This window comes from Vollenhovia emeryi, unplaced genomic scaffold, assembly GCF_000949405.1.
Source record: "Vollenhovia emeryi isolate VEMERY1.0 unplaced genomic scaffold, V.emery_V1.0 DF939137.1, whole genome shotgun sequence".
Classification (NCBI taxonomy): Eukaryota; Metazoa; Arthropoda; class Insecta; order Hymenoptera; family Formicidae; genus Vollenhovia; species Vollenhovia emeryi.
In genome coordinates this window covers 2,515,225-2,527,417 of record NW_011967229.1, presented here as the reverse complement: position 1 = coordinate 2,527,417, position 12,193 = coordinate 2,515,225, and the positions used below count along the sequence as shown (strand labels likewise).

The 12,193-nt window shown below is 41.6% G+C and overlaps 2 protein-coding genes across 4 annotated transcripts in view; both read right to left on the bottom strand.

The window, feature by feature from the left end:
* The window catches only part of LOC105567519 (probable actin-related protein 2/3 complex subunit 2), a 4,520-nt gene extending 4,018 nt beyond the window's left edge, over window positions 1-502 (bottom strand). Inside the window, exon 1 of the mRNA XM_012022448.1 lies at window positions 225-502. Within this exon, the coding sequence (XP_011877838.1) occupies window positions 225-298 (74 nt within the window). The 5' untranslated portion in view covers window positions 299-502. The remainder of the gene's footprint in view (window positions 1-224) is intronic.
* Window positions 503-6,145: 5,643 nt separating this feature from the next.
* Window positions 6,146-9,248, bottom strand: LOC105567514. Of its 3 annotated transcripts, none has more exons than XM_012022440.1 (6): window positions 9,056-9,248; window positions 8,760-8,827; window positions 8,360-8,513; window positions 7,850-8,038; window positions 7,524-7,644; window positions 6,146-6,852 (listed from the first exon to the last, which is right to left on the bottom strand). In XM_012022440.1, the coding sequence occupies exons 2-6, from the start codon at window positions 8,821-8,823 to the stop codon at window positions 6,661-6,663; spliced, it is 720 nt and encodes a 239-aa protein (XP_011877830.1). In that variant the 5' UTR covers window positions 8,824-8,827; window positions 9,056-9,248; the 3' UTR covers window positions 6,146-6,660. The 3 variants fall into 3 exon arrangements, with proteins under 3 accessions (XP_011877830.1, XP_011877831.1, XP_011877832.1); XM_012022441.1 differs by having other exon boundaries at window positions 9,110-9,248; XM_012022442.1 differs by having other exon boundaries at window positions 9,145-9,242.
* Window positions 9,249-12,193: the final 2,945 nt, after the last annotated feature.

Genomic DNA, 12,193 nt, shown 5'->3' with positions numbered 1-12,193 from the left:
AGAGAGAGAGAGAAAGATGCGGAGAGGAGAGGAATCGAAAGGACCGAGAGTCCAGACGCGAGAAATCACTGGAGGCGAGAACTTGCCCCGCGGGGAAACGGTAGGCGCGGCACCGCCCCGGCGCCGCCACGTCTCCCGGGGAGCGAGGTTAGGTTTACGCGACCAACGACGACGGGCACCGGGATCCCCGGAAGCGGGGGGGAGGGGAGGAGGAAGACGCTTACCCCGACTGGGCATTCTTGACCTTGTTCGTCAGCGTTTCCTCGAGTATCCTGTTGTGTATCTCGAGCAGGATCATGATTGCTGGCAGGACGAGCCGATGCGCGGATACGTGGCGATAACGATAACCCCCGGGCAGATCGCGCGAAACCGCGACGGATTTGTCATCCGTGCACCGCGCGTACGTGTGGGCCGCGTACTTACACACCGATATACACGCCGCTGACTAATAATGCCCGCCCAATCGCTCGCGCTCCGTCGGTAACGGCCGCTCGGGCGCCGCTCCTTCCGTGCTTCTCGGTCGTTCGCGAGATGCCGCGGGCGTAAAACGGATCCGTCTCGCGGGCCGCGCGATTAGCGAAAATACCAGAGAGAAATCTTAAAGCCGCGTGTCCACGATTCAAGAAACTGTGGCCAGGCTCTAGCTCCAGGAAATGTGCAACCAATCAACCTGTATCTTTTATAGAAAAGCTAGTTGATTGGCTACGCGTTTCTTGGAGCTAGAATCTCGGACACAGTTCTTGGTCCGTGGACACAAGGCTTAAAGGCCCAAACACAATGCCCAGGCAACAGGGAATAGAATTTCGGACGCGTTGGATCGGCTGGAAGAAAATTTCCGACGAATCCAACGCGTCAAAATTTCTATTCCCTATTCCTATCGCCGGTTGCCTGGCATTGTGTGACAGGCTTTAAAGCGAGCGGCGAGAAATGTCCCGTCGATCGACGTCAATTTGTCAATCTCTTTCTGTTTGTCTCTCTCCGATCTTTCCGAGAGGACGGTTAGAAAGAGACAATGCTATTCACTCTTAACATTTTCACTGTAGTGCCAGATACAGAATTGACCCCCATATCTCGAATCAAGTATGCACGCGCTCCGAGAAAGACTTCCTTCCTCGTACGACGACGACGTCGAACACACGATCGCGCGTACTTATTTGTCTCGTACCGCTCGTGCGGCAGTTGGATTGGAATGTAAATACGACGTTCCCCGCCGACCTTGCCGCGATCGTCACCTGTTTTCGTCTCGAGCCGCCGCGGCGGTCGCCGCTTGTTTGTCTCGAGCCGCCGCGGCCGCTGTGCGCAAATAATGTCCCGTACGCCGCACTATCGTTCGAGCCGCCGGCACGTACGCCTCGGGACGACGTGCGCGTTCATTCTCCGCGGAATTATGATCGACGCCACGGCCGTGCGATCGCGAGCTTCTCGGCTAGTGATACGAGCGTCAGGCTGATGGCAGAGAGCGATCCGTGAACGCTTAAAGCCCGTGTCACACTACGCATTGCAGATCGCGAATCGGATTGAGATTGAGGGTCGCGGATCGCATTTCAGCCAATCAGACGAGACAGCCTCGTATCCGATTGGTTGAATTGCGCTCCGCGATCCGCAATTTCAATCCGATCCGTGATCCACAATACGTAGTGTGACACGGGCTTTAGGTCCGGTTTCGCGCCGAACGTTGCTTAACTTTAATCTGAATTTACTTCGTGCTCGGCCTCTTTCTAAAGCCTCCGCTACAATGATTCTCGGTTCTGTCTACAATGGTCGTAGTCGTAAGAATAATCGACTGCGATTAGTCAATTCTTATGCGACTGACTGAATTGACCAATCGCAGTCGATTATTCTTACGACTACGACCATTGTAGACAGAAGAATCATTGTAGCGGAGGCTTAAGAGTATACGGATCGTTCTCTGCCGCCGGCCTAACTCGAGTAGAGGAACGCCGCGAGTTTGTTCATTAACGTACGTGCGAATTTAAGCGCGCATTTACTTGAGATACGCTGCGCGAGCGACGTCAAAGCGACATTCAAGCTCGCGTCGCCGGCTCGACTCGCGCAGTACCGCGCGGGGCAAGCCGGGTACCGACGCCATGTTGGCCACAGTTCGAGAAGCATCGCGGAGCGACGCGGACACGCAGAGCGGACCGGTCTCCCGCGCCGACGGACGTCGTCGCGACGCTTCACACGCCGGCGGGGTGAGTTTAACGCCGATCAAGTCGAGCGCGGTCGCGCGGCGCATGCAGATTATTCCGGTGCTCGCGCGCCGGCGACCCACCGGGACGCGCAGATCTCGCGAGAAACGTACGCCGGCAGGAGGCTTCGGCGCCGCGGGTGCGCTCGGACTTTAACTCGCGTCTCTTCGCGCGTGTAGCAATGCCCGAGCGCTCGCTTCGTGACGCGCGGCGAGAAGGAGCGTCGTCCCGTTGAGTGCGAGACGCCTCGCGTGTCTCTCGAGTCCCTCGCGCCGCGGAACGTTCCCGCCGTTTCGCGCGACGCCATCTTGGCGGCTCGTCCTTCCGCGCGCGATCGCGCCGCTTTTCCTCGCTCTCGTTGTAACGGGGCTCGCGTCGGCTGACGCCGGGGGTGTTTCGTGTAGTGCGCGTTACTTGGATAAGAAAGCGGATCCTCTTTCGCGAGTGCCGCGTTGTGTCGAGTGCCAGTGCGGAACAGAGGAATCTGAGAGGAAGCGGCAGCCTGGGAGGCATCGGGCAACGGCGGAGCAACCCTCTGGTGAGTACAATTATTTAGGTGTGCGTTATCCTGGCGTTTACTTCATTTTCCGTTGGAACGAATCGCGCGAGCGTTCGTCAATTTATATAATAAAATAGAAAGATTTCTTGAGGCATTCTCAATTTTTACTTAGAAGGGAGACTCCCTCTTTCTCTCTTCCTCCCTGGAAAATTTTATTAAAATTCTATCTGGAAATAAAGTAGAAAATTCAACCACTCAGCTATTCGCCGGAATAGCTGAGATGTTCATTGTTTACTCAAACATGTTGAAAGTTTACTGAAGAAATTTTAGAGCATCTTTTTTACCGACACATTCGAATGTAGTTTTTACGCGTGCAAATCTGTTTATTGGCTTTTATGCACAAAATAATACCAGGATAAATTGCAGACCGCACAGTAGCATTTTCTCGTAGGAAGAAATCCGCACGCGTTATTCTAAATGATATCACATACTTTTCATATCATTTTCTTTCAGTTTTCTTTTAAATTTTTCAAGTAAGTTTTAAGTTTAAATAAATGTTTCAAGTGTCCAGATTTATTTTTCGTATTTCTCATTTTTCTAAAGTAAACTTTTTAAGTTTTCTAAGGTATATTTTCCCAAAGGTACAATGTGGATTTCATTATGACATTTCTGTTTTGCAGGTCCAAGTGCAACCTCCGCCACATCACTGGTGAGTGTCCACTTGTCTTTTATTTAAATCGAAATAACAGATGCGTAACAATTGCACGAAATATACACATGTATGCGGAAGACAAACTAATGTCACGATGATACAATAATCTGCTCTACCACGGTCTCCTTTACTCATTTCTTGAAAATAAATGGGCCAGAACGGATCAGGAGAAATTAATATTTAATTTTGCCACAGCTGTGTGTACGCGCGGGCACTTAATGTGCCTACATTAAAGCACACATAGATAAAAACGTTTCGGATAACGGATTTTTATTATTCGCTCACAATCAGTAAAGCTCTCGCTTATTTTGATTTGCTAATGGCATACGTTCTCGCTGGGGCGTATCCATTTCGTCCGAATCTTTCGTAGTCTGTCTATACTCGGGCGGGAATTTTCTTTTAAAATTTACCCTGAAAATGGAGTAATCGTGGGACAACGTGGCACTTTCGAGAACTTTGTGAGAGTTTCTCGAAATTTTACTAAACATTTTACCAGATTTCCGAGAAACCTGCTTCCAGTTTTTAATATATTTTTAAAGTCCACGAGAACACTTTCTATCCTGTCCTCCCAAATTGTGCTGTTAACTGAAAGTCAAAATTTTCGCGACGCAGCGTACAAAGCAATGCCAAATAAATACAAGTGGCCCGAACGTTGTGTTCCTAGTGAAATATTATTGTTAGACGGAAAACTACCTCGCAATGGTTAAGAAATACGTGAGCACAAAAGATCCGTAAAGTTGGTGAAATTAATAATAATATTAAATAGTAAATTCGACTGAGGTAATACATTAATGCGATTGTTAAAAAATACGCTAATATACGCGACTTTTATCAACAATATCTCTCGAAATAAATACTTCTAAAACGGGGCAACTCAATGTTTTAAAATAAATAACTTAGCGGTAAATTAAAAAAACGGACAGTACAAAGATAATAAATGTAAATAATATAAAGACGATCGATTCTTCTACGAAAATATAGCTTTACCTATTAAGTCCTCTCCCGATTTCTATTTCAAATTCTTGTCTCGGGTCATAGTCGGGTCATAGTCGGCATTTTTTAACAGCAACTGGTATTTAAGAATACAAAGAACTATACTTTCTGAAAATCCAGTCGGCGATTAGGTGGTTCATCTAAAAAGAAAGATATAAAAGTGGAGGTAAAAAAAAAGGAAAGAAAGTCATCAACTTTTGAAGGTCTCTAGTTCAACGAAATCAAGTTCCTCGACCAGGCAAAGATCGAATCGAGCTTACTTATAATTTTTCGGAAACCGCTCTGAAGATTTAAGAATTTCATAAAAGACTCTGATTATATACATAAACTTTCTTCAAATTCGTGTACACGGATTACACGTGTACTATGGAGGTCTATTTCAAACCAACGTGTTTTCTCGCGGTAAATTTTCGACGCTATCGTCCTATGTTTAGTTGAAAGTTTCTTTCGGAAAATATTTATCTGAATAATGTCGATATTCAACGAATGTACAAAATCAATTGCGCGTACTGCTGCAAAGTGTTGCATTTCCAACACTGTGAACTCGTTAACTCGACTCGCGTAGTATCGCGCGTTATCGAGGAAGCCGAAGTTGACGCGACGTGCGTTTCGTACTCTCCAGTCGTTAACGAGATGTCGCGAGTATGAAACGAATTCGTCTCGAGTCGCGCGGACGTTGCGACTCGTTTGATTAGTGAATACGATCGTTATATCGACCAGATCTTCACGTTTAATCGTGTCTTAATCTACTGACGATCGGCGCAGCGCTAGTTTTGCGCTCGGTATATCTGGTCGAAACGCGAGATCTCGCGCGATTTAGCCGATCGAGATCCGCCCGTCACGCGAACGATTAGCAGGATGACAGTCGTATTTTAAATTACACCCTATGCTCGATTGTCTAACTTCGGTCACCTACGTTACAACTCGGGATCGGCGTAAAACGCGAACGCATTTGCGATGTTCGCTGTCCGAGGCGCGCGAAAAGTGCACGAAGGTGCACGCGGGGATCAACAGGTACAGCGTCGCCGCGGCGCAAAGTTGACAGCGCGACTTTCGAATTCCACCTCCGTCATCTTAAAACTCGCTCGCGCTGAATTCGCGAGACGTCGCCGTGTGATCTGCCGATCGTAACTCCATTGCTTTTTCCGCGTTAATCTTTTCTCTAATAAACAGCGCGTCGCGTGACGTCGGGAATGAATGCCGTGAAAGTGTTGGATATCGACGCCATGTTCACGTGTATTGCGCGCGAAGTGCTATAGAAGTGCCGTGCAAGAACGACCGCGAAACAATAAAAGAGAAGGACGAGGGCGGAGCAACCGTAAGGTGAGACATTTATTGTTAAAGTGTCTGTGAAAGCCATCACTTATTTGGTGAAGAATCTCACTAGAGTCTCTTTTCTGGACTGTTATTTTTTTTTAAATAGATCCACGTGCCATTTCCCTTAAAATAATCAAAATTAGTAAAATTTTAATCAATTTAAATAAATTTACTTATATACTTTTTACTTATATAACTTTTACTTACATAATGTTAAATCGTTAAACTTTCTTGTTTGAATGATTTATATGTATAATAAAATGGATAAAAAACTCTTACTTGAGAAATTCCGAATTTCTACTTAAAAGAGAGATTCCTCCCGCTTCTCTTTTTCTCACTCGGAAATTCTATTAAAAATTAATTGAGAAATAAAATAGAAAATACAACGATAGCAGCGGTTATACTCTGGAATAGCTTAAATATTAATTTTCAGTGTGCAAGTGTAAGTTTGTATTTTATTTAAATTCGAATTAACAGACGTATTACAAAGTAGCCTAAAATATACGTAAAATATATATAAATGTATATATACATAAATGTTAAAAAGATACAACATTCTGCTGTACAACAGTCTGCTTTACTCATTTCTTTAAAATAAATAAGCTAGAACAGATCAGGATAAATCAATATACTATTTGTCGCAGAAATATGTATATTGTACATATGAAATATTTAATATCTTAATACACCAACATTAAAGCATTCCAGATAGATAAAAGGTCGTTTCGGAGAACGAATTTTAACTAATTTGTTTAGTAAAACTCGCGCTCATTTTGATAGATTAATGACATAAGTATGTTCTCGCCGGAACATATTTATTTCGCCCTAACCTTTAATAGCCTATTTATATTTTTAGTCAATCTATATCGTTTCGTCGGTTTGATCGTAACCGTACAAACGACCGATTAGATAATAACGACGTTAATATGGCGAAAAGCTTCAGTGCTCGACTATGGATTTAGCAATTTCAGTAATTCAGAAACTGTCTTAGTGCATAAGAAAGCGTTAAGATTCTTTTTCCCAAAATTAATGATCTCCTGTACCAACGTATCATCTGTGACCATCTCAGGTGCCATATCGGAAATCACAGCACTCAGTATTGCGGACAAGTTATCGTCGTTAAAAAGACCTGTCACTTTCAACTGCAAATAATAGAACGAAATAGCAATTGGAAGAACAGAAAAAGAGACGCGTGGATTAAACTTGACATTAGGGAATAAATTTTTAAACATCAAAACAGTAACAATAAATAACTAATGAATTGAAATTTATGTCGAAAACAATAATGTACGAAAAAATTGCTTGAAATTAAAAAATGATGTTTTGAGTAGTGATTTCCAGCTAATTGTTTCACGTAAAAGCTCAATTTCCATAGATCTTATTTAACGCCCGGTAAAAGAAATAATTTTTCTACTATTACATAAAACGATACAATTCTTTCACAAAAGTCTGCCTTAAATCCAGCTAAATACGTTTAAATTATTATTACGATAAATTTCTCAGAATAGAACAGAAGAAATTTGTAGAACGAAAGGAAAACGTTTCAGTATCATATAAGTTATTAATATATTCAACCAATTATTAATATATTTTAAATAATTTTACGTTAACTCTTCGTAAAACAGAGTATTTAGGTTTTCTCAATTACATCTATCCTTTTTCTCTTTGAAAGTTTTTGAGAATCTGAGATGTAAAGTCGAAATTACACACTTAATAAACGTAACAGTTTTCTTGTAAAAATTGTAAAATTGTAAAAACATCAGAACAAAAGAACGCAAAGGAAAGACGAGATTTTTTAAATCAGGTTACTTACATCTAGCGATGATAAAGAAAGTTTCAATATCATGTCCTCTATTTGCACGTGTCCGTCGAATATCCCGCCTTCCAATGTCATATTTAAGTTCGTATCAAAACCGAAACCTCTCGCGGACATTCTGAAATGTGAACGCGTAATATATCATTAGCTTTAACATCTTACCAGCTAAATGTGTATTTTAAAATGCTTATAAAGATAGACACGGCATTATTAAGTAGAAACATTTAGGAAAAGTTGAAAACGTCTCACAAGAAACCTGTGAAAATCTTAAAAATTTAATTATATTTGTTTCGATTCAGAATCATTAAGGAACAAATACTCACCTTACTGTACCCTTGCCGTAAATATTAAAGGTGTCGAATTTAGCATTCAAAGAATAATCGGTATCTAGGGATACCAATGGCCAAGAAAGATGAAGACTTAAAGTAGGCGGGAATAACGTGGCGACACCGTTGATAATCTCAAACGCGGACAAACCGTATGCATTCATATTCGTCAAGTTCGCATCCAATCTGAAAATGCGAAACATAAATTAAATTTATAAGTCATTTAATCCTGCGATAAACCACACGTACACAACCGTTATTCTATTTGTTCAAGTGACATGTTTTAACAGCTGAAGCTACTAGAAAAAATATTAAAATATTAAAGAACGCTTGTAATTTTACTAAAAAGAAAGTAAACGAGAGTCGCGGATTTACAATATATGAAATGAATTTACAAAACAAATGGATGAAGAAAAGATAGCAGGCTGCGAAGCCGTTGCGGTACTTGGCTGCGTACTTCTTTTCATGTTGCGAGTATCATTTCTTTTAAATTGTAATGGCACGTACGTTATTGTGCCCTCGGTTAGCTTGAGCTGTGGGAGGTCCCCGTGGTATGGATCGAGAACCGGAATTCCGAGTGCCTCGTCTCCGGTCTTTAATATAGTTCTTAACTTCTTGAGAAACTCATCTAGCTTGATATCCGCATATGCTAAGTCTTTAGCTGAAAGTCAAAATTTGTGCGATGCCGTTTGCAAACTAACGTCAAACAAATGTAAGTTTGCGTTGTATTGAAATTATTACTTTTTAAGAGAAAACATATTTCGCAATGGTAAGAAATACGTGAGTTCAATAGATCCATAAAGTGAAAATTAATACTATTAAATAATAAATTGAACTAGGATAATGCATTTAATAATAACGCGATTGTTCGAAAATACGCTGATAGAAAGTATAGATATCTGCTTACGTTTTATCTTCGCTGCCCATGCGTTGCAGCAGATCAAGATGAGCCCGAACGTTACCAGGTTCATTTTTCTGCGTGAGGGAGAAAACTTTTGTTAAGTTACCTCCACTTCAGTCACAATTCATAAAGCTAACGAATTCGTCGCCAGTCGTTATCACCGGCCAGTTTTATTATGAGAGGACGTTGCCGATTACCGAATGTTTTTCTTTTTTGCAAATTTTCGCGACACACGTGTAACGAACAGAATCGTCCGAACGAAATATACAATAAATTCTTTCGACACGTCACTCGTTTAGTACCTGTACTTAGAATTGTATATTTCGTATTATCTGCAACTACTTATATGAACCTACGTTCCCAAGGCCTAACACAAATGTATTCCGTTTACGCAAAACTCGTTGCAGGATGATTTACGTCGGTAAGACCTCCGTCCGACTTTCCGTTGAACTAAACGGCACGAACAAATTACGGACTTGAGAAAGATGTGGACGTATTTATAGTCACGGTTCGTCGGTATCGAATCGTTAAGCAGCGTATCAATATCTCTTCATTGATTACGCGACGATTAGATCTCTTTGCCAGCCGAGGTTCGTTAAACGAACAAAAGAGTACAACGATATATTTATTACTACGTCTTTCTCTCGTCGAAAAATTCCATTGTGTCGCATTGCAATCGCGAAACTAATCGCTAATGGCAGTCTCCGTGTTGCGTTGTGTATCGAGGAAGCGCAATTAATCATAATTATGTCGTCACAGTTAATTTTATTTTGGAATGCCGGCAATGTTCGTTTTCGCATAACGAGTCTTCTTATTGAGTCCGAAGATCAGCCCAGAGATTAGATTACAAATCTGTTTGTTTCGCTGCACCTTGTGTAATGCAATTAAGCGAAATATAACGATATATATAGGAAGAATGAAGTTGTTTCGCTTACTGGTCGGGAATTTAAAAGCTGGTGGAAGTATTTTTCTTAATCCGCTACCGTGAGATTATCATATTTAAAGCGAAAGAAAATATTTCCTGATAACGTTTTGTCACTCCAACATTTTCTTACGTCGGAAACTAAAAACCATTCTTTCATGCTCCAATAACAGTTCGTATTGATTTAATAGCATCCAATATTTGATACATTCGTCAAACATAAAAATCTTTGTCATAATTGTATTTACTAATTGGAATCCGAGAACCCGGTTAAATAAGGAAAGTACACTGCAACGTTCAGCGAGGTCCATTCCACGTCGGTGCCAGTTAATATCACAGATAGACATTGCTTCAGATAACGTTACGTATTATCAGTAATATTATTTAACCACGAGTTGATAACAGGAATCCGGACAGTATGATAAATGCACAATTATCTTATGCGTGTCAATAGACTCGATAGATTCGCGTATGACTGAAATAAATACACAAACGTGTGAACAATTTGAGTTTAGTGTGTTGTTCCAATACTTTAAGATCGCGCGATAAAATGAGTGAGAGATACATAACGTACATTAAATCACGTGCTGTACATATAACACGTGCTGCTAGAAAACGATTAAATCAAGCCTTACCGTACAATTCCCCCTCTTTTTCAATCTAGATTTTATTTTATTTCCTGTTTGGATAAAACGGCCGATGTTACGTATACGTATCGTATTTTCAAAGTTTGTTTATTACCACATACAGGACGCCAAAAATACATTTGCGCTCTCATTTTCCATGAATAGCCTTACATAAAAGATGATGTGTACAGGGTACATATTTTTCTTTTCCTATCTTTAATATTTCTATACACAGTTCGCCGATAACGAATTGTAAAGCAGGACGTGGGGGTCTCTTCGTTCATTGCGTGTATCGCGCTATATTTCGGTCTTTGGACGGTCGAGGAATTTGATTTTGTTGAACTAGAGACCATCAATGGTTGATTATTTACTTATAATATTCCGGGAATCGACCTGAAGATTTCAGCATTTCATACAATTCTCAGTAATTATGTAGAATAAACTTTCTTCAAATTCGTGTACACGGATTACATGCGCAGCATGGAACTCTATTTCAAACCAACGTGTTTCTATCTCGCCGTGAACTTACGACGCTATCGTACTACGTTTAGTTGAAAGTTTCTTTAGGAAAATGTTTATCTGAATAATGTCAATATTCAACGAACGTTATAAAATTGATTGCACGCGTACTGCTGCACAGTGTTGCATTTCCGACATTGCGAACTCGTTAGCTCGACTCGCGTAGTACCGCGCGCTATCGAGGAAGCGAACTTGTCGCGATGCGCGCTTCGTACACTCTCCAGTCGTTAACGAGATGTCGCGAGTATGAAACGGATTTGTCTCGAGTCGCGGGACGTTGCGACTCGCTCGATTAGTGAATACTATCGTTATATCGACCAGGTCTTAACGTTTAATCGCATCTTAATCTACTGACGATCGGCGCAGCGCTAGTATTGCGCTCGGTATATCTGGTCGAAACGCGAGATCTCGCGCGATTTAGCCGATCGAGATCCGCCCGTCACGCGAACAATTAGCAGGATGACAGTCGTATCTTCAATTACCCCCTATGCTCGATTGTCTAACCTCGGCCACCTACGGTACAGCTCGGGAACGGCGTAAACACGAACGCATTTGCGCTGTTCACTGTCTGAAGCGCGCGAAAAGTGCACGAAGGTGCACGCGGGGAGCAACAGGTACAGCGTCGCCGCGGCGCAAAGTTGACAGCGCGACTTTCGAATTTCACCTCCGACATCTTAAAACTCGCTCGCGCTGAATTCGCGAGACGTCGCCGTGTGATCTGCCGCTCGTAACTCCATTGCTTTTTCCGTGGTGATCTTTTCTCTAATAAACTGCGCGTCCCGTAACGTCGGAAATGAATGCCGTGTAAAGTGTTGGATATCGACGCCATGTGTGTTGCGCGCGAAGTGCTATGGAAATGCCGTGCAAGAACGACCGCGAAACAATAAAAGAGAAGGAGGGCGGAGCAACCGTAAGGTGAGACATTTATTGTGAAAGTGTCTGTGAAAGCCATCACTTATTTGGTGAAGAATCTCACTAGAGTCTCTTTTCTGGACTGTTATTTTTTTATAAATAGATCCACGTGCCATTTCCATAAAAATAATCAAAATTAGTAAAATTTTAATTAATTTAAATAAATTTACTTATATAGTTTTTACTTATATAATTTACTTACATAATGTTAAATCGTTAAACTTTCTTGTTTGAATGATTTATAAGTATAATAAAATGGAGAAAAAACTCTTACTTGAGAAATTGCGAATTTCTACTTAAGGATGTATTGGACGTACAATCTAGACAAAAGTGCATGAAATTGGAAATACTTAAATATCTACTCTTAACGCATAGTAAATCTAGATGTAAGAAACTTGAACGATAGTTGGAGTCTTATTTGTATTCCTACAAAGGTATTTTTCACTTTACAAATGTTTTTT